Here is a 21,174-nt window from a genome sequence, read left to right as displayed (position 1 = left end):
GTAGAAAGTGAATAAATGGGCTGAAGTGGAGGTGAAGGCCATGGTGTCCAGAGTGGGAATGAAGGGAGATAGAGATCTCAGAGACACACCTGAGCACTCGACACCTTATTCCCCAGAGGCTGATGGGAGACTTCCCAGGATGTGCCCAGCTCACCCTCAGGGTGTCAGTAACTTGTTAGCACACAGTGCCTCACACCCATGCTGGGTTGCAGCTCTGAAGCTTGCTGGTTGTGTGACCTGGGCACAAATCACTTCAGCATTCTATGCTGTAGCATTTTTTTAAAAATATATAAAATGGGAATGATAATAATAACATCACATAGGAGCTTGTGAAAATTAGGTGAGCAAAGCTATTTAAGCCCTTTACAGTGCCTGGACAAAAAGCCAGCCCCATGTAAGCCTCTGCTCTCTCTCTTTTACTGTGGAAAAGCCATGTCGCTTGGAACTTGTTCAAATATTGATGAGTTTTTTCTTTGGCTCACAGGTAGCTATGGGGAACATAAGATCCTAAAATTTAACAGCCTAGTGGAATTTTGGTCTTTTGCCATTTTACTTAATCCTTTCTGATAACACGTGTATTTACTTATACAGAGAATTTCCTTTTGGGGGAACCACGTCTCTGTTCCCTCCAGAACTTGTCTCAACAGGGGATCTTAATCCTGACTAAGGGTCTGTCATCACTGATAGCATCTGGGGCTAAAACATGGTAGACATATTAAACTTGATCACAACACCCTCACTCACCATCTTAATATGTAAAAGAATTTTGAGGAAACATTCTTATCATTTTAAGGTTCTTAAAATTTTTTTTTGTTAAAAAACAGGTTGGGGAGTTGACCCAATGCTTTCATTTTTGTCTGTAAACAAAGGAGAAAAACCACTAGTTTGAAAAACCTCACCTCACTGAACACTTTTGAGTTAAGGCCTCAGATAGCACATGGTATGTGAGAGGCTGGGTAAGAAAAATCCCTCATTCATTTGTTTATTTACTCTATACCTTCTGCCAAAAAGACAGAATCATCAAGGGCAGTTGGAAAGGTAACAGAAATTGAGCAAATGCACTGGGCTGTCTGTGTGGAAGCGGGGTGGGGGCAGCCACGCTCCCCCTGCTAATGACCTTAGTACTGATTTCATGAATATGACTCTGTTCCAGCTCCCCCCTCCTCTTTCAGGGCACAGATCCTAATAATGTAAATCCTCAGATAAGTAATTATGGGGACAAAGTGAAGCACATGCAAACTTTGGGTAGATTAAAATTTGTGTACTGGAGCTGGTTTGCAAAAATAATAGGGAGCTCATTACCATGTGCATATATGGGTACAAAATGCCAACAAAGTCATCTCCACCCAGGAGGATCAGCACAATGCTGTACACTCAGAAACAAATGGAGCCCATACTGATCTTTCATTTGCCATAGTGATTGGGGTTGTTTGGGTTTTTTGCTTGTCATTATTGTTGTTTGGAGCATAATGGATAGTAATTTCTCTTTAAGCACACACATGTCCATTATTGTTTCAGGATTATCCATCCTACACAGCCTTTGGCCAAAACCAGTATGCTCAGTATTACTCAGCATCAACCTATGGAGCGTACATGACTTCAAATAACACAGCTGATGGCACGTCTTCATCAGCCTCCACCTATCAGTTACAGGAATCTCTCCCAGGACTGACTAGCCAACCAGGTACAGATCTTCACCCAGGTGAAATACTCTTAAATGTTTTGTGGAATCTAATAACATGGAAAAAATGGACTTTTCAAAAACATGCCTGAAAATTCCAGTTAATTGTGATGATGTTTAATCTACATTAGCCTCATTGCATAAATTGAAACTCCTTTGACAATGCAAAAATCCTCCTTTTAGATGTGAAACAGATAGCAGATTGGAATCTCGAAAAGACTATGTATGTATGAATATGGACATGGGTTGAATGGACCTTTTGCCAGACTCATTCTTTAATTGTGAAAAACTTGACAGCAGAATTGTAATATTATCTTCTTGAGTATAACTGTTAATATTTCCTTTTTGCCAGAGAAACTTCATAGGTCCTTCACCCCTGAGTCATCAGTAACTCCTGCCAGTCCACATTTGTAGGACCAGTGGCGGGTAGTTTAACATCTTTGCCCAATAGGTGCTTATTTGAAATCCATCTTATTATCTGAAGTCTTGCCACATTCTTATTAGAATCATATTTGCTATAGATGCTTGACATACCAAAGTATTTAAAATTAAAGGCCAGTTTAATAGACATCCAACATAATCTCAAATCAAAATGTCAATTGGATTTTTTGAACAAATTATAAAAGTGATTTTAAAATTATAAGGAAAGGTAAAGGAACAGAATAGTGAAAACAATTTTGAAAAATAAGAATGAAGTTTGAAAACTTGAACTAACCAATTTCAAGACTTACAGGTATAGTAATAAAGAAAGTATTGTATTAGCAAAAGCAGAGATACATAGATAAATGAAACAGAATGGAGATTCCAGAAATAAATTCATACACATGCTGGAAAACTGGTTTTTGACAAAAGTGCAAAGACAATTGGATAGAGAATTAATATTTTTTTTAGCAAAAGGTACTGGGAAAACTGAACATCTATATGCAAAAGATAGAAATCTTGACTCACAACTCATATGCAAAAATTAAAATTGAATTATAAGCCCTCATGTAAAAATTAAAACTAAAAAAATGTCTAGAAGAAATCTTTGTGACCTTGGACAACATAAAGATTTTGTAGATATGACACTAAAAGCACAACTCATAAAAGAAAAGGTAATTAGAGTTCCTCAGAGAAGTTCTTTTTGAAACTCACTGCTACAGGAATAAAAAGACAAGTCACAGCTTGGGAGAAAATATTTCCAAAACACATGCCTGATAAAGGACCTGAATCCAGAATACATAAAGAACTCTAAAAAAATCAATAAGAAAGTGAAGAACTTTTGTAAATATTTTTTGTGTTTAAGTATATTTTTCTGCTCTTCATTATTTGCAAGGTCCAAATACACCCGTTTCTTTCTATCCAGATTTGGAAAGAAAGAATATGGGGAAACATGGTCACAAGTCTGCAAATTCTAACTGGACAAGTAGGGCCAAGATGATTCAATTCCATTAAACAATTATTTATTGAGTTCCTATTAGGTCCCAGCATTGAGCTAGAAACTGGCACTTAAACAATGAATGTACTTTCTGCATGCATTTAATATTCCTTTAACAGGCAAGACAAAAAGCAGGCAAATAATTAAAATAGTGATGTGTTAAGAAAGGGAAAATACTGGATAATATTGAATATATGAACAGGTAAACTAATTTGAACATAAGAAGTAACAATGAAAGATATATGTATGTATGTTATATATATAGTGTGTATGTATATACATACTATATGTAGTATACATATGTGTGTGTGTGTATATATATATATATACACACACACACTAATATATGTATATACTTATGTATTAGTTGTATATACATACGTGTGTGTGTGTGTGTGTGTGTGTGTGTGTGTGTGTGTGGTACCGGGGATTGAACTCAGTCAGGGCCTCACACATGCTAGGTAAGCACTTTATCACTGAGCTACATGCCCAGCCCTAAACCAATGTTTTAAATAACTACCAAGATATGTTTGTATCATGAATTGTTGGGAGGGCAACATCTGTTATTTTTCATTTGCTGTTCAAAATACGGTAGTCCTCCCTTAGTCATGGTTTTCTTGTTGCAGTTTTTCAGTAAACCATGATCAACTGCATTTCAAAAATATTAAATGGAAAATACCAAAAATAAACATTTTATAAGTTTTTAGTAATGGTGATTATAGTCTATTGTTAAAATTGTTCTCATTGGTGCTATCTTACTACAATTAATTTACAAATTAAACTTTATAATAGGTGTGTATGTATAGGGAAAAACACTATCTCTTGGGTTTGGTACTCTCTATGGTTTCTGTCATCCTTGGAACATCTTGGAACCTATACCCTGTAGCTGAGGGGAGACCACTGTATCATCTCTATGCACCCAGTGAAAAATCATCTAGAAAGCTTAGTTTGTCTTTGTTGCCCTGTATTTCGGTTTCTTTCTCCTTTAGATTCCTTTTAGATTTTCCCTCCTTTGAGCACACAACCTTTTTTCAATTCTTGGTTCTTGTCCCTCCCAGACTTCCTGTTGAGATTTTCCATCCAGCTTCAGCCTCTCTCAGCGTTTGCCTCCCAGGCAGGATCAAGCCTAGGGCCAGGTCAGTGAAGCACCTAGAGTGCAGAGTTTAGGGAGGCATGGCTTCTCAGACCTTAGCTCTTATGTCCTAGGTGTCTCTCTAGTTAGTTCCAACCCTAATTACATATCCCCAAACTGCCCTGTTCCTCTTTGAGTCAATATTTGAATTTCATCAAGGATCTTGCCTTAGAGACAGTGATTTCAGAATCCTGGCTTAATGAGTGGTGGAGAGGTTATAGATAAGGAGGTTTGTCGTACTCTCATCCCACTGGAAAGATTTTTCTCCATGGTGAATGTGCAGACAGAACAAGCGAGGGGACTCTGCTGAAACAGAACCACAGAAGTGTTTGTCATCAGGGTGTCAGAGACACAATGACAGACAGGACCAGAAGGGTGTTTTGAAGTTACTAGACTATAGCTACCATGATGGAAACTGCTCAGAGACAGAATGTGCTGCATGGAACTTGGGTCCAGGGTTGATTTTCTTCTAATTTCCATATAATCACAGCAGGGTTTCTGTGCAGAAAAGACATGAATGGTGACTTTCCATTCACTAAAGAACTCTCCATATTCAGAATAGTAATTTTACTCATGGGACAGGTGCCAGATGCAGGCAGGGAGATATTCTGAGTGGGGACTTGGAGTGTGGCACAGCCAATGTGCCTTCTCGTATTTACTATCAGTTGCTGCCATGTCTTCAGGCATTCCAGTGGTTGCTAATGTCAATGTATATGGATTAGCATAATTTTCAGATATCATCAGACTTTTTGTTGAATTTAAAGAAGAAATAGTTCTACTTATAACTACATTGTTCTCTCAACCAAAATCGTAACAACACACGTCTGGATTTCTGAGGAATTCTGTGACCTTTGACTTTTACTCATGCCTATTCCAATCTGGCATGCTTCCAAAAAGCAAGCAAGTTTACAACTATGAATTTCTTTTTATTAATGATGAAATCTGATGGATTTAGTTCAAGGGCAGGAAAAGAATTTCCCATTAACTGATTCTGCATTTTGGTCTTACAGCAGACCTAACAATTAAGTCCACAATTTTTCACAGAACATTCACTGTTTTCCATCTTTAAAACAGAAACATGCCTTATGTTCAATAAGAGACAGCTGGTTGCACTGATATAGAGATAAACCTAATGAAATAAAGTTGGATCTAAATATCCAAAGCTTACAAGGGGCAGTTATTCATTATTGTACTGATTAAGGGATAATTATTCAATCATGTAGAAAAGCCCTGAGCAGTTGGTAATGACTGATGTTATTTGGAAATTGCAAATAGCGTTCAGTTATTTATTTTACCCTATTAGGTAGTTTGACAATGGGTTTAAAGAAACACTACCGTACTGATTAAAAACAGACATTTTAGTTCATTATCATTATGCAGACCTTTCTTTGGCTTTAACACAAAGTTTATCTAGGGTAAAATGTATTTTTGATTTGCATGCAGAATGTTTGAGAACGAATCAGCACATGAAGATGAGAGATTTTTACACTTTTTTCTTTTAAATATTTTAATCATCCCTTAAAATTAAATGTGGTTAGGACTTTGTAGCAGTCTTATTCTTTACCCTGAGACTACAATAAACATTACAGTACATTAGCTAACTGAACAAGCACTCCAGAAAAGTCAAGGAGAGAGTAAATCACTGAAGCCAGCTTCTCAGGCAGAGGATGGATCACAGTGAACTTTGCCAAATTATATTTTCCCCTCTTGCAGCATCCCATGCCCTTGCACGGTGACCTGAGTAAAAATAGACACTAGAGTTAACAGCTTTCTCTTAAAAATAATTGTACCAGCAAATGTTTAATGATTGGTTAAACTCAAGTTCCTGGTTTTCCTCTTTATCAGGAGATAAAAGAAGTGCAGAAGTCAGTACAATCACACGCGGGTGGTCTCTGGACAAGCAGATACCCACCTGCCCTCCACAGGAGGGGCTTTTTCACTTCTGTGAAGTCCTTTCAGTCAGTTTCTTGGTCCTTTCTCTCTCGCACAGCAATAGTGACTTGTTTATTTCATTGAATGACAAAATTTTAATATATTTATCATGTAAAACATATTGCTCTGAACTATGCATACATAGGCACTAATGTATGTATTACCTCACATATGTCATTTTTGTGATGATAGCTCTTAAAAATCATTATCTTAGCAATTTTCAAAAAACATAATACATTATTGTTAACATGATCATCATGTTGTACGATAGATTTCTTGAACTTTTCCTTCCAAGTTAACTGAAGTTTTGTATTCTTCAGCTGACATTTTCCTGTTCCCTGACCTCAGCCCCATGGTACCTGGTAACCAACGTTCTAGTCTGAGACCAGACTTTTACACAAGATCATAGAATATTTATCTTTCTGTACCAGGTTTATTTTGCTTAACATAATAACAAACGACAGGATTTCTTTCTTATTTGAGGTTGAATAATACTCCATTGTGTATGTATACCACATTTTCTTTTTCCTTCACCTTTTGAAGGGCCCTTGAGCTGATTGCATATCTTGGCTATTATGGACAGTGCAGCAGTGACCTAGGAGGGCAAGAATCTCCTTCACGCAGTGATCTCACTTCCTTGGATATTCACGCAGGGATGGGATTGCTAAATCATTTGGTGATTCTACTCTTAACTTTTTGAGGACCTTCCATACTCTTTTCTGTAATGGGGGGCCTCATCTACATTCCCACCAACAGTGTGCAACAGTTTTCTCTACATCCTCTCCAACACTTACTATCTTTTGTCTTTTTGACGATAGCCATCCTAACAGGTGTGAGGTGAGACCTCATTGTAGCTTGTTTGAATTTCTCTGATGATTGTTGAGCATTTTTTCATCTTCCTGTTGCCCATCTGTATGTCTTCTTTTAAGATATGTCTACTGAGATCCATTGTCCATGTTTTTGTCAGGTTATTTGTTCTCTTAACTATTGGGTTGTTTGAGTTCCTTAATATTCCTTAAATGTTTTGAATATTAACCCTTTATCAGATGTATGCTTTCCAATATTTTCTCCCATTCTGATCAGTTGTTAGATTATTTTCTCGATCTGCAGAAGTCAGTGTAGATTTGACCTTTGTGTAACCTGGAGAATCTTTTGCTATTTGGGGGAGGCCTCATGATTAAAGCAGGAGTTCTGGAGCCACATCAATATGATCAGATACAAGCTAATTAATATTGGTAAGTTAATTAAGTTTCACATGTCTCCAGTTTCCCCATCACTAAAAGACAACAATGAAGAACTTAATTCACTTTGTTGGAGTGAGGTTTAAATCATGTGCACACATATACACACACTACCTTAAAAAGCTCTGACAGATCAATAAGAAAAGCACAGAAAACCCAATTTTTTAATGGGGGAGAGCTTTAACAATTATCAAACAGAAGACATAAAATGAACAAGAAACATAGCAAAAATGTTCCCATGATTACACATGAATAAAATGCTAATTAAAATGACAATGCAATACCTCCATACATTGACAATGGCTAAAATAAAGACTAACAATGTCAAGTATTGTCATGTGAAGCAACTGAAACTCTTATTGTTAGTAGAAGAGTAAATTAATGTCCTCACTTTGGAAAAGGTCTACTAAAGAAGCACATATGCCTACCCTGTAACCCGGTAATCCCACTGTTATGTATGGGTACCCAAGAGGAATGAGTGCTTATATCACAAAAACATGCTCTAGGATGCAAATGGAAGCTTTGTTCATAGAAACCTAACACTGTGACTAACCCAAATATTCATCACAGGAAGGATAAAATTTAGTGTATGTACTTGACAAAGTTCTAGTCACATGGAGGAAAGAACAAAGATTTGTTCCAGGTCAAAATATGGATAAGCTCACAGAGCAATGAAAAAAACAATTTTAAGAAGAATGCATAATACTTGCTAAGTGTTTAATAAATTTAGAACTATTCTTCACAGTTTACTTAAAAAGCTGTGCTTTATTTCCATCAAAATACTTCTATCCACATTTTGTTCATAGTCTCAGAACACTTTTAAGACTTTAAGACCCTTTAGTAACTTGCAAAGCATCAGCAGGAGTAAATTCTTCTGCCTATGATAACTCAGGTGCTTCCCTTGACCCCATCTTTTCCCTTCACCATGGTGGCAGTTGCTGAATCCAGATTCTAATAGCCCTGTTATTCCTCCTGAATTCCTTCTTTATTGACCCAGTTTACAATTGACTTTCCATAACTGATCACAATAATTGAGACTTTGCAAGTTTTTGTGCTTTCACTCTTGCACTATGGCAAGAACAAAGCTGCCTTATGGTACATAACACCTGGAAATTAATTTTTGATGTGTATCAAGACAGGTTTTATGGACTATCATCTAAAAATACTTAAAAGCTAGGTTAAGAAGTGAGTATCAGTTTGCATCATCACTTTAGTTGAAGTGCAACGTTCAATTTGCAGAATATAGTAACCTTAGGAAAATTCAGTTTTGAAAAAATAATTGAAAATATTTTATGTGATTTTATTTCAAAGTTGGTGTGTTTCAAATAACTGAAGTCTCATTTAACACATGCAAAAGTAAGCTAAAACATGATTTACTACAAAATAGGACTATATTCAACCCTACAACTAAAAAAACTTTAAGAGAGAAACATGCAATAATATTGTAAGAGCAAATGATATCTGCAAACATATTTTTGTGTAAACGTCTTTTTGATCCTGTCCTAACATGTGCAATATTTTCCAAGAAAATGTTATAATCAAAAGATATAAGATTATTGGCTATGTAAAAATTGCTCTTTCTCAGAAAAAAAAATATATGTAAGGGCCTGGGGACTGGTATATACGTGGTCCAGTGATAGCACATTTGCCTAGGGTAGGTTTAGTCCCCAGCACTGAGTAAAAGGAAAGAAAGAAAAAAATAATAATGTGTGCCTAGTTTGTTCAGACTTATTTATTTAGATTAATTTCTGCTTGGCTGCCCTGAGAATTCTTTTACTTTAATTTAATGATAAAGCATGATAGCCATAACATCTTTATGTTTAAAAATGTGTAATTTAAACTTAATATAGTTTGCAATCTGATTCTCCTAGAAAGTTTTATTTTATATGATTTAAATCAAATTAAATATAAATCTGATTTTCCCTCAGTAGTCCAAAAAGGTAGCTTACTCTTACCCATGCTTTAATGTACAATGAAACAGATTCAGAGAGACTGAGTGAAATTCTTGAAGTCATACATTAAGTAAGTTTGGCTATTTTCTCATGGCGGCCTGTTTATCTTAAAAATCCCTAACAATTTTTCTCTGCTTATGATGTACCCTCAACCTGCTAAGATATATTGTCACTACCTTTAGATAGGTAAGAGTTTTAGATATTTATGGGACATACAGATACCAGCTAGATAAGAAATCTGAACCTTAGTATGTGGCTAGACAGAGGTATAGACTTGATCCCAGATTCATCCCATACAGGTGCATGAACACGTAAGAGGGTAAAGTCACCCCCAGATTATGTGAGAAGGATAGTAAGCAGAAGATGGATCTCTTCAATACTAGCTTAGAAAGAATGGCGGAACAGGAGTCCTTATTTCCTAGGACAGTAGTTTATCAGAAGGACTGATGAGATATATTCTAGAACTAGGAGAATGCAAGGTATTAGCTGCCGAATAGGTTCTGAGGAGGTGATGTTTCAGAGGGTCAAACACAGCACAGAGATCTAAGAAGGTAAGGTCTGAGCTTGTCCACTGCACCTGTCAATCAATTGAGGACTCCTAGCAAAAGTATTTTCATTAGGGTTTAAGTGAACTGAAGCTAGCCTTTGATAAATCAGATATGAGGAGTGGAAACATTTGTTTCATCTGATACTGTAGCCACTGGCCACCTGTGGCTGTTGAGCACTTAGAACCACAGTTCAAGATATACTATATGTATAAAATATGCACAAGATTTTAAAGACTTAGTATGAAAAAGAGAATGTAAAACATGTCATCAGTCATTTTTATATTGAATACATGCTGAAATGATACTTTGCATATATCAAGTTAATAATGTGAACCAATTTTACGTATCTCTTCACTTTTTTAATGTGGCTGCAAGAAAATATTGTTTTAGTCAGATTCTTCACTGCTGTGACCAAAAGATATGACAAGAACAATCAGAAGAGGAAAAGTTTATTTTCAGCTTGTAGTTTCGGAGGTCTTAGACCATAGACAACCAGCTCCATTATTTGTGGCCCCAGGTGAGGCAGAATATAATACAGAAGTGTGTATGGCACAGGAAAGTAACTCAGGACTTGACACCAGGAAGCAAAGAGAGAGCTCCATGCTCAACAAGGACAAAATATAGATTCCCCAAAGGCAGCCACCAGGGACCCTCCTCCTGCAGCCACACCCTTACCGCCTACAGTCACCATCTAGTTAATCTTTATCATGACACTCAATCCCTTTGTGTTTAAACTCTCATAACACAATCATTTCACCTGTAAACTTTCTTACTTTGTCTCACTCATGAGCTTTTGGGGGACACCTCATATTTAAACTATAACAAATATAAAATGTGTGCAATCGTATTCGTGGCTTGCATTTACTTCTATTGGACAGCGCTGCTATGCACTATTCTTTTAAGAAGTTTCATTTAAAAGAGAAGATATCAGAGAGCATCTAGATAGAAATGCAAGATCAAGAGAAAGGACTTATAAAACTTGTCAGTGGACCACAGAGGTTGAAAGGGAAGATGAAAGAGGGTTTGAGTAACCAGGTGTGATTCCCTAAGAGGTGGGGCTGAAGAGAGGTTTGGATAGGAATCACCTAGAAGGCAACTCATCCTCTATGACCAAAAAGGAGGAGAGGATAGATCTAAATGTAGATGAATATGTAGGAGAGGGCACAGAGAGAAAGTGGAAGGCATGGTGCATAAAACATATTTGGGTTTAATGGATCATATGGATTAAAACTAGGAGGAATTTGTGTGACCTGTAAAAAAATATTTGACTCTATCAGAATTTTTGTGTTTAGGATTATAAATCCTTTTTTTTTTTTGGTCACAAGGTTTGTATTATACAGGAATTTGTTAAGATAATTAATAATGGAGGCCATACCTGATCTAAATAAAAAGTGCTCTTCTTGACACAGGCTGTTTTTTTGCAGGAGAGTTTGATACTGTGCAGAGCCCCTCCACACCTATCAAAGATCTTGATGACAGAACATGCAGGAGTTCTGGGTCAAAGTCCAGAGGCAGAGGCCGGAAGAACAACCCCTCCCCTCCTCCCGACAGTGACCTGGAGGTACGGCTGCTCATTCTTCAAGAGCATAATATGTTGCTGTATGTTATTGAATGTGCATTCTCTACCTTACACTTCCATTAAGTTTCATAATTAAAGTAAAAAAGACATGGTGAACTGAGTAGATCTGCTTCGTGACAGGCAGTTTACAACTCTGAATTCTAAAATTTCATATTGAATAAATATTATAATAACAACACTAAGAGGAATAACAACTCAAAAGTGAGTTGAGCACTTCACAAATTCTAAGTCCTGAGATAATTGCATCTTTCTATCCAAATTGGCCAAAGCAAACAGAAGTTTTAAAAATAAAGCCATTTTGTGGGACAGTTTCCTGAGAACGTTACATTTGGTAGGACTAAAGTAATGAAAGATTTCCATATAAATTAATATATTTCAAAAGATAAAATAACCTGTTTGGAAAAGAAAGATTGTCCAAAAATAGGAAAATGTCAGTCATTTGATATATGAGTTTAAACTGTTATATTTGAACAAATTTTAACTTATGTCATTTTTTTCACTTGAGACCTCTTTTGAGATTTATCTATCCTAAGCAGGTTGATTTTTATTATGAGACATCAGGAGAAACTACTATTAATCATAATATGTTACTTCTTATGCAAACTTGTGCTTCAATTGAGAAAAAAAAATTAATTTCCAGATTTACTATATAAATCAATAATAGACATGGTACCTCCTCATAAAAGATGATTCTTTTACCTGAACAATAGCAGCAAATTTAAATGCCTTCAAGAACCTGGAAGGTAATATTAGTGATGAGGCTAGAGAGCCCAGCAGACTAAGGAAGAGGGGAACCCTGGTCCATTCCAGGGGTCCTGCCATCTCTGCTGCGTGGGACTCTCAGCCAGCCCGGCCCCAATCTCAAGTTTCTCTGTTACAGTCAGAACTTTGAAGCTTGATGAAATCTCCTATTTTTGAATGTTGATAAATAATTTGAAACCTTTCCAAACTCTGCAAGGTCAAACAAAGTGTTCACTGACCTAATCTGACCCAAGGGTCTACACTTTGCAATTTCTGTTTAGAGGTTACCCATAGATTCTTTTAAATATTTTTTAAACCCAGTTCTTTATGTAAATTGCAAAATTCCACGAATTCACGAGGTATAAAACTTTGTAATCCATGGAGATTATATGTTTAGCATACTTCTATTATAAAGTCTGAATGTGTGTTTTTTTGGTATTAACTACCAGTAAAAGTTAGAATGAATTTATGCAGATTAGAACATCTGACATTAAGCTTACTATCTATTACCCCATGTATCACTCATGTTCTTCTGAATTTATAGGAGCTAGAGTTTGCAAATTAAAAATAATGGAATAAAAAATGTTCCATAAAACAGTATCAAGACTCTACCTGACAATGAAGGGAGATGTTTTCTACTTGTGTAGAGGCTTCTGTTTCCTTTAAACTTTGTGATTCTTTTGATATTTGTTTTTTCCTCAGCGCGTATTTGTCTGGGATTTGGATGAAACCATCATTGTTTTCCATTCACTACTCACAGGATCCTATGCACAGAAATATGGCAAGGTAAGGGAATCAAGACATGACCCCTAGAACTCATGTTGGAACTTATGTTATCCAAAAATCAAGGGTCACTTAAAAACACTTAATGTTTTGTTTGTTTGTTTGCAATCTGTCAAACCTTCTCTTAATTATCTATTTCCAGAGACTTATTGTCCTTTAACATGAACGGATGCATTTTATGAATAAGAAATTGGACTCCCTCTTTGTTCTTCATGACTTTTAGCTTTTTACAACAACCGAGTTTCTTACTCTTATCTAATTATTTTAGAAAAAATTGTGAATCGAAATAGACTTTTAAACACTGTAAAATCATGCTTTATTCCCTATTAAGAGAACTTGAAGAAATTGAACAAATTTGTTGTACCTGCTATTACTATGCTATTTTGAAACAAGCAGTCCTCTTCTGTCTGACAGATCTTTTGAATGATAGAATGTTTCGGGGCCTTGGGTAAGCACCTGAACAGTGAGGGAGATAACACCCCTGGGGCTACTCATGGTCAACGACAGAGGATCTCTTTGCTTCCCTGTCTTTCTCCCCAGCTGTGTTCATAGTCAGCTTCTAATAACATGAACTTATGCACCTGTGTGAGTGCTTGTCCCAGAACTGATGCAGCAGCAAGAGGCCTATCAACTGGACACAAATTTTCAGTCCATTACTGTCTAAGACCTTGACAATTTAGGATTCATGATCTAACCAGAGTCAATTCAAAACATGCTGGTCTGCTTTTGACTACTGTACTTAAAGTTAGATAGAACTTGGTTCCTTTATGTATCTCACCTAAACAAGCATCTTACTCTTTTTTGCATCACTCTAGTTGATAATGTCTCAGGTCAGCTCAACATGCAGTTTTTAGCAATTATGTTAAGAGTTGTCTTCTAGACAAGTAGTGATTCATTACATTCAAACATGTCTTTTCCTAAATTGTGCCTTGGACAAATCTGTATTATCATGTTTCTTGGTGTAGGTAATGGATGTTTCTAAACGAATATGAAAAGTAACCATTTCTAAAAGGATTCTTAGCCCCTTATCACAGTTTTCTCTAAAGCAGTTATCTCTGAAGTGGGATAAATGCATGTACTTCAGATTCACAAAACTGTCTACTTGGATTAGGAAAAAAAAATACTAGAATTAATAGCCACATACCTATTTGTTCCTCATATTTATTTTTATTACCTGATTCATAATGGAAATACCTCATAAATAAATTTTCATAGCTTGCAGTACTATAACAAATCACCCATAGTCTGGGTGGTTTAAACAAACAATTATTTCTCACAGTCCTGGAGGCTGGGAAGGACAAGGGCAAGGTGTCAGCAGATTTGGTTCTGGTGAGGGCCTGCCTCCTGGTTTAACATGGTTGTCTTCTTGCTGTCACCTCATAGGGTGGATGAACTAAATTTGAAAATTCAGTTCTAACGTTTACAGTTTTCTGACTCTGGTAAATTGCTTAATCCCTGAGTCTCAATATCTATAAAATGGGGAAAACTCCATCACTGGAAAATAAGAATTAAAGTACTAGCTAGCATATTTAAGGGGTTTGGCAGAATGTTTGTTGTGAATTAGCACTCAAGAACACTGTAGCTGCTGTTAGTTACTTTCAGAAACATCATCATCCCATTTAATTCTCATTGATACTTTGCTGTCATTTTTTTGTGATACATGTTTTATGAATGAGGAAACTGGGATAATGAGGGCTTAAGTAACTTGACCAAGGTCACAGAATAACAAATGCTGGTGCACATACTGGAAACCAGGTCAGTCTCATGACAAGTCATTGTTCTTGGGAGTTGACACTGGTAGGGATCTGGTCTAATTCACCATATTGAACAATGTTTTTACTCAAAGCAACTTAAGAAAATTAAAATAAAACAGGTTTTTAAGCTATTTTTTCTAATCAAAATTAAAAATGCCTTTATGAATGTCATGGAAAACAATTTAGATTGCCTAATTTATTAAATTATTACTTACATTTTTCTAAAAGTCATTAGTGACATCTTCCTTAATGCAAAGGAAATGGATATTGCCTTTTAGGGTATTAACTTGGACTATTGAGATGTAGCTTAGGGCAAGATGTTATATCAGGCCATCTTGTGAAACTTGGACCACATGCAGCTCAGGGCTTATTGCAAAGGGAACAGAGAGGGCATTGAGTGGCTTTGGCAAGTGAAAATGGTAAACTAGAAACTAAAGCTCCGGACAGATTGTATCCCTCCAACAAACATTTATTAACACAAAACATGCTTTCTGCACTCATGGAGCTTATAAATAAAATTATTTCAGGTAGTGACAACTGCTGTGGAGACAGTAAATCTGGATCATATAGAGAATGACCAGGGTGTATGACGAGAGGGGTGACTTTGGTGCTGAGACCTGAATTACAAGAAGTCAGGCAGACTAGGGGGAGAGGGAGAGTGGGGAAGAGTCTCCCAGGGCCACAGAGGACCTGAGACAGTGTTCCATGAATACAAAATCCAGTGAGGCTAGAAAGTATAAACAAGGGGGAGATCCATGCAAGCAAGAAAAAGGGTGGGCAAGGACAGGGACAGGTAGATCTTGTCCTTTATGGTAAAGTATTTGGGAGTTTCACTAGTTGCAGTGAAAAACTGTTGGAGGATTTGAGGCAGTGTTGGGGCTTGATGGCTTATGATCCTCTGCCAGGTGAGAATGGCATTTAAAGGAACGAGGATGAACACACATTGACCACAGAGGAGCCACAGTGTGTGCGAAACAGTGGTGGCTTAGACTGGAAGGGTACTTCTTGTCCTTCAGTGTGAGTCACAGTAACCTGCAGGGCTTGTTAAACGTAGTGAGCTGAGTCCTGCCCCTAGAGTTCTAATTCAGCAGATCTGAAGTGGGGTCTGAGATACTGCATTTGGAACAGATTCTCAGAGAACTGGTGATCCTGGACCACTTTTTGAGAACTACTGGAATATTTTCCAAACTTTTCCTCTTGAGGAAATCAGTTCTGGGACATGTTAATTAGTAGCCTTGAGGAAAGTCCATGGTCAAATTAATTTGAGAGATGCTTAAATTTTATGGCTGTTCACTAGAAATTATCATCTTAAAAGTTCCGAGAGTTTTAAAGAATCTTCTCTAAGCAGATTCAATCCATCGGTTCCCTAATGTCTTCAGTAAAGACTTTGAGGATTGACTGAAATTAGGTCACTCTGGTGATTAGTTGACAATTCAGGACTCTTCACTGCTCATGGTGAAAGTGACCAAGGCTATCATTTCTGTAATATTTATAATATTTAAGACTGTCTATGCTTGACATTTTATTATGCATCCTCAGTCCTTTTCATTTCTTAGCTCCATCTTTTTTCTACAATGTGATTTTTAGGGTGTAATTTTTTTATATGACAGTGATATTTCATATTTTTTAGTCAGAAAATTCTTTCTTTTTTAATTAATTTTCCTCCACATTTTTCTTGGCGTATCATAGTTGTACATAACGATGGGATTTGTTGTTGCATGGTTGCATGTTAGTACGTGCACATGACACAACAATGTAATTTGGCCAATATCCCCTTCCCAGCACTTCCCTCTTTCTCATCACCTCCCATCACCCAGCCCCCCTTCTCTGTTCTACTTCTTCCTTTGTTTTTCATGAAATCACTCCCACCTTTCTGGTTTTTTTTTTTTTTTTTTTTTTTTAATTTATTTATTTATTTATTTATTTTATTTATTTATTTATTTTTTTATGGTACCAGGGATTGAATCCGGGGTGCTTGAGGCCTTGCTAAGTTGCTGAGGCTGACTTTGAACTCACCATCCTCCTGCCTCAGCCTCCTGAACCACTAGGATTACAGGCATATACCACCATGCCCAGGCCCTTTCCTTTTTCCTCTCTAGCTTCCACATATGAGAGAAAACACAGGATCCTTGACCATCTGAGTTCACTATTTTGCTTAACACAATAGCCTCAAGTTCCATTAGTTTTTCTGTCAATGACATAATTTTATTTTTTTTTATGGCTGAAAAAAGCTCCTTTTGTGCATATATACCACATCTTCTTTATTCATCTGTTGATGGACTCCTTGGCTGGTTCCATAGTCTGGCTGCTGTTGAATTGTGCTGCTGTAAACATGGATCCATGTATCACTATAGTACGATGACTTAATTCTTTAGGATAAATACCAAGGAGTGGTATAGCTGGGTCGTATGGAGTTTCCATGCCTAGCCTTTTAAGGAACCTCCACACTGATTTCCATAGTGGTTGCACTAATACACAGTCCTAACGGCAGTGTGAGTATTCCTTTTTCTCCACCTCCTCTCCAGTATTTACTATTGTTTACATTCCTTTTTATTTTATTTTATTTTATTTTATTTTTTGGCGATGCTGGGGATTAAATCCAGGGTCTTGTGCTTGCAAGGCAGGCACTCTACCAACCGAGCTATATCCCCAGCCCTTGTTTGCATTCTTGATGACTGCCATTCTGACTGGTGTAAGATGAAATCTCAGTGTAGTTTTGATTTGCATTTCCCTAAGTGCTAATGATGTTGAACATTTTTGTCACATATTTGTTAGCCATTTGTATTTCTTCTTTTAAGAAGTGTCTGTTTAATTCATTTGCCTATTTATTAATTGGCTTATGGGGGGGGGGTTGGTGTTAGGTTTTTTGAGTTCTGTGTACATTCTGAGTATTAACCCTAGCCAGAGAATACTGTATGCACATAATGTATCACACAGAGAATTTTTATACAAAACACACTTAAGGGCAGAGCAGCTGCAGGTGAAAAGAACAGGTGGAGGACTGTAGAGATCTCATTTCCCCCACACAGCCAGTTCCCTCTCCCATCACTCTCAGTCACTCCAAAGGGTTTCCAGAGTCTGGGCTGTCTGTAAGCCCAGCTAGCTGAAGCTAGCTGAAGGTGCACGGAGCTCGATGTCAGAAACACTTCCTGTTCCTGGATGTGGCCAAGTGACGCCACTTGACCTCTGAACCCCTTTCATCAGAACATGTTTGTAGTCCATTCCCTTCCTGGAGTTACTCTGTAGATTAAATGAGATAATGTAAATACATAAAAGTGGTACTTGGCTATGAAAACCAGTATCTACCTCCCTGGTCAGAGAAACTTAAGTAAGAATACACACTCTTTCTCCAAATGAGAAATGACTCAAGGCAGATGTTTTCAGACACACTGGAGGTCACTTTTTACTCTCACTGTGCACAGCGGGGTAATGCAGTGGCCTAAAATGTGGTGAGAGAGGACATGAGGATGTACACACCAACCATGTAAAACCCTGGCCTGAAATTACCCACCTGCCCACCTATCTGCTTCTTTCTTTCTCTCCCAACTCTTCAATAGTGGGTAATAATAAGTACCATTTTTGACCTCTTGCAGCACACAGGGCACTTCACCAAGTCTCCTGCTAAATGCATTATCCCCTGGCTTTCACCACCACCCTATGTCATTGATACTTTGTTACACAATTTGTAAGTGGCACAGCCAGCTGGTACTCCCCTCTCTTTGACATGGTCTTAATCTCTATACCCTTTTGGTCTCATGTGTTGTTGTTTTTGTTTTTTTTTTTTTTTTTTTTTCCTGTAAAAATAAAACTTAGGGAACACAATCATTTAGGAATGCCCTTGTACTCATAAAATATCTTGTGTAACTGACTTTTGTGTATTCATTTAAAAAATACTTTCGGAAATAACATGGCTTGTCCAAGGATCTCCCTAATACATTATCAGTTTTAAACTCAGTTGGTTGTCAACACTCCCTCTTCCGAGCAGAACTATTCCTGGATATTTACCACGATGGCAAATGAAGGACATCAGCACTTGAGCTCTGCTGCCTGGGAGGCTGATGATGGGTTCTGCAGCTGAGCACCAGTTGGCCCGTACAGTTCTCGTCACTGCAAAAATCTAAAATAGGAGTTTGTAAATTTGACAGGATGTGGACTTGGAGTCATCCATCATCTGTTAGAGTTTGTGAAGATTACCCCCTATTCCCTGATTAATTGTATATATTATTTTACCTCAGTTGCAGTGGTTCCTTTTTCTCATGGCAGTGGGAAGCTAAATTAATTGCACTTGAGGGATTTGGTTTATTTTGGAGCATTAATGCATCATGTGCTATGAAGCTATGATTTTTTTTTTTTTAAGTTATTCCATAGTATGGAAACAAGGGAAAAAGTCCAAGTCAGAGAAAAGACTAGACAGAAGGAGTGGACAAATGCCTTATGTTATGTAACCAAAATTCAAGTTCCCCTACCTATTTGCTCATTTCAGACCACATTTTATATAGGCGCAGCACTGAGGAAGTGATATTTTCATCAGGATAAATCAACTGATGGCTTTCGTATTAAACAATCTACTTATAGTCACTTATTTGAACAGCAGATGGTCATAAAAATAATTATAATTTGTGTGAATTTTTAGGGAGCCATGAGAATTAAACAAATGTTAGGATCACGGATCTGAGACAACCGTCATGATAGAGTTAATGCCATACTCATTACCCAACTCTGGGCATAATAATTGGAAAGTTTGGCTTTGGAGGAGAATAGACCTGGGTTCAAGTTCTAGCTCTGCCTCCTACTGCCTGTGTGACTTTGGGTAGTCTTTGTGAGTTTCCATGGGCTTCTGTATAAAATGAACAGAACAATAAAAGTAATTATTATGAGGATTAAATGAGTCACTGTGTTAAAACTCAGCACTTTGCCTACGACAGAATAAACATTCATTAAGTGTTGTTAACCTAGTTTGTTTAGTTCCAAGAAAACCTGAAATTTTGGCAGTTGCATATTTTCCTTTTTTTTGATTTTTTTTTAATTGTAAACAAATGGGTTACATGTTGTTTCTCTGTGTACATGGAGTCAAGGCATACCATTTGTGTAATCATAAATTTACATAGGATAATATTGTTTGATTCATTCTGTTATTTTTCCCTTCCCCCCACCCCTAGTTGCATATTTTCTAAAGAAATTTGCTTCTTCTCTTTGTATCTGTTATTTTAACCCATGATGTGAGATACCCAGCTCAGTGCTATGGAGAAGTCACACTATTTGTAACCGAGGTGACTACAGTGTTGTTTTGAATATATAAAGTATACATAAAATGAATGAATACGGAATTCAGGTCTCAAAACTTCAATAGTATTTTTCTGGGTTTTTCAAGGAGGCTGATAGTATATGAATAGTAACCCTAGCCAGAGAATACTGTATGCACACACTATATCACATATATGCATGTTGTATATGCATATTGTGTATGTACAGAGTGTGGGTAAATAGCATTCGTACACATATTAAAGTCAGATCAGGGACAGTGACATTTCTACAATTCTCTCTGAAGAAGTTTGAAAGACAAGGCTACCAGTCAACATTTTCAGAGCTCTATGTTGAGTATATATTTTAGAGGAAGAGTTTGATTTCTGTAGGAATGAATGGCACTTGGTGATATCATAAAAGCCAGAAATCTTTCTTTTATTTAAGCCCAACCTTATCAAGTTATTGCTGGGTCCAGCAGGCAGAGAGAAGATTATGAAAGGGTCTCATGTTTTTTAACTTGAAGCTAATATACTGGAGAATGGCCATTAGTCCCTTAAAAGCCCAAACTTCTAGAAGAACCTTCTAAAAGAATCTTCTGAGTTTTCAGTTCTTTTCATCTCTGTTTATGATCATTCAGTCTCACGTCCTGGGTAGGTAGGGGGATTTAACTTCTCCAAGGATTCCTTAAATTATCATTGGTCTTCCTTTCCTGAAATTAATGTCTCTTCCATCCTTTCGTGTCTTCCTTCCAACTTACCAGCCAGCATTCTCCCACGTCCTGAGGCTGCCTGGGCTGGGTGTGTTTCTGCCATCTCTGCCCTTGCCTTCTTGTCTCAGCACTCTACTTCCTAACTCATCTTCCATGGCCCATCTCACCAACTTTTCTTTTCCATCCAAGGACTGTGCTATACTAATGGCTAAGTATTATTGCTGTAATTCTCCTTGAAGTATATTTATTCAAGTATCATTTTAGTAGTTTTTCAGGAGTTTTATTCACTGGTTGTCTTCTGATTGGATTCTCAGAAGCTGGTAGTGGCAGGTAAATTGGGTGTTGACGCTTTCCTGGCTTCTGATTACTTGGTAATACCTGGTGTCCAATTGCACATAGGTTGCTCACATTGGACACTTGGATTGTGAACGAATCCTTTTAATCCAGAGCAAAATTAGCTT

At 37.1% G+C, this 21,174-nt stretch overlaps 1 protein-coding gene across 1 annotated transcript in view; it reads left to right on the top strand.

The window, feature by feature from the left end:
* Nucleotides 1–21,174, top strand: part of EYA4 (EYA transcriptional coactivator and phosphatase 4) — a 260,960-nt gene that overhangs the window by 215,883 nt on the left and 23,903 nt on the right. The window contains 3 exon segments of the mRNA XM_079147113.1: nt 1,519–1,684; nt 11,328–11,464; nt 12,926–13,009. Coding sequence (XP_079003239.1) covers nt 1,519–1,684; nt 11,328–11,464; nt 12,926–13,009 — 387 coding nt within the window.

This window comes from Sciurus vulgaris, assembly GCF_902686455.1.
Source record: "Sciurus vulgaris genome assembly, chromosome: 7".
NCBI classification, from domain to species: Eukaryota; Metazoa; Chordata; class Mammalia; order Rodentia; family Sciuridae; genus Sciurus; species Sciurus vulgaris.
The sequence above is the reverse complement of the archived record's forward strand: the minus strand, read 5'-3'. Positions and strand labels throughout refer to the sequence as shown.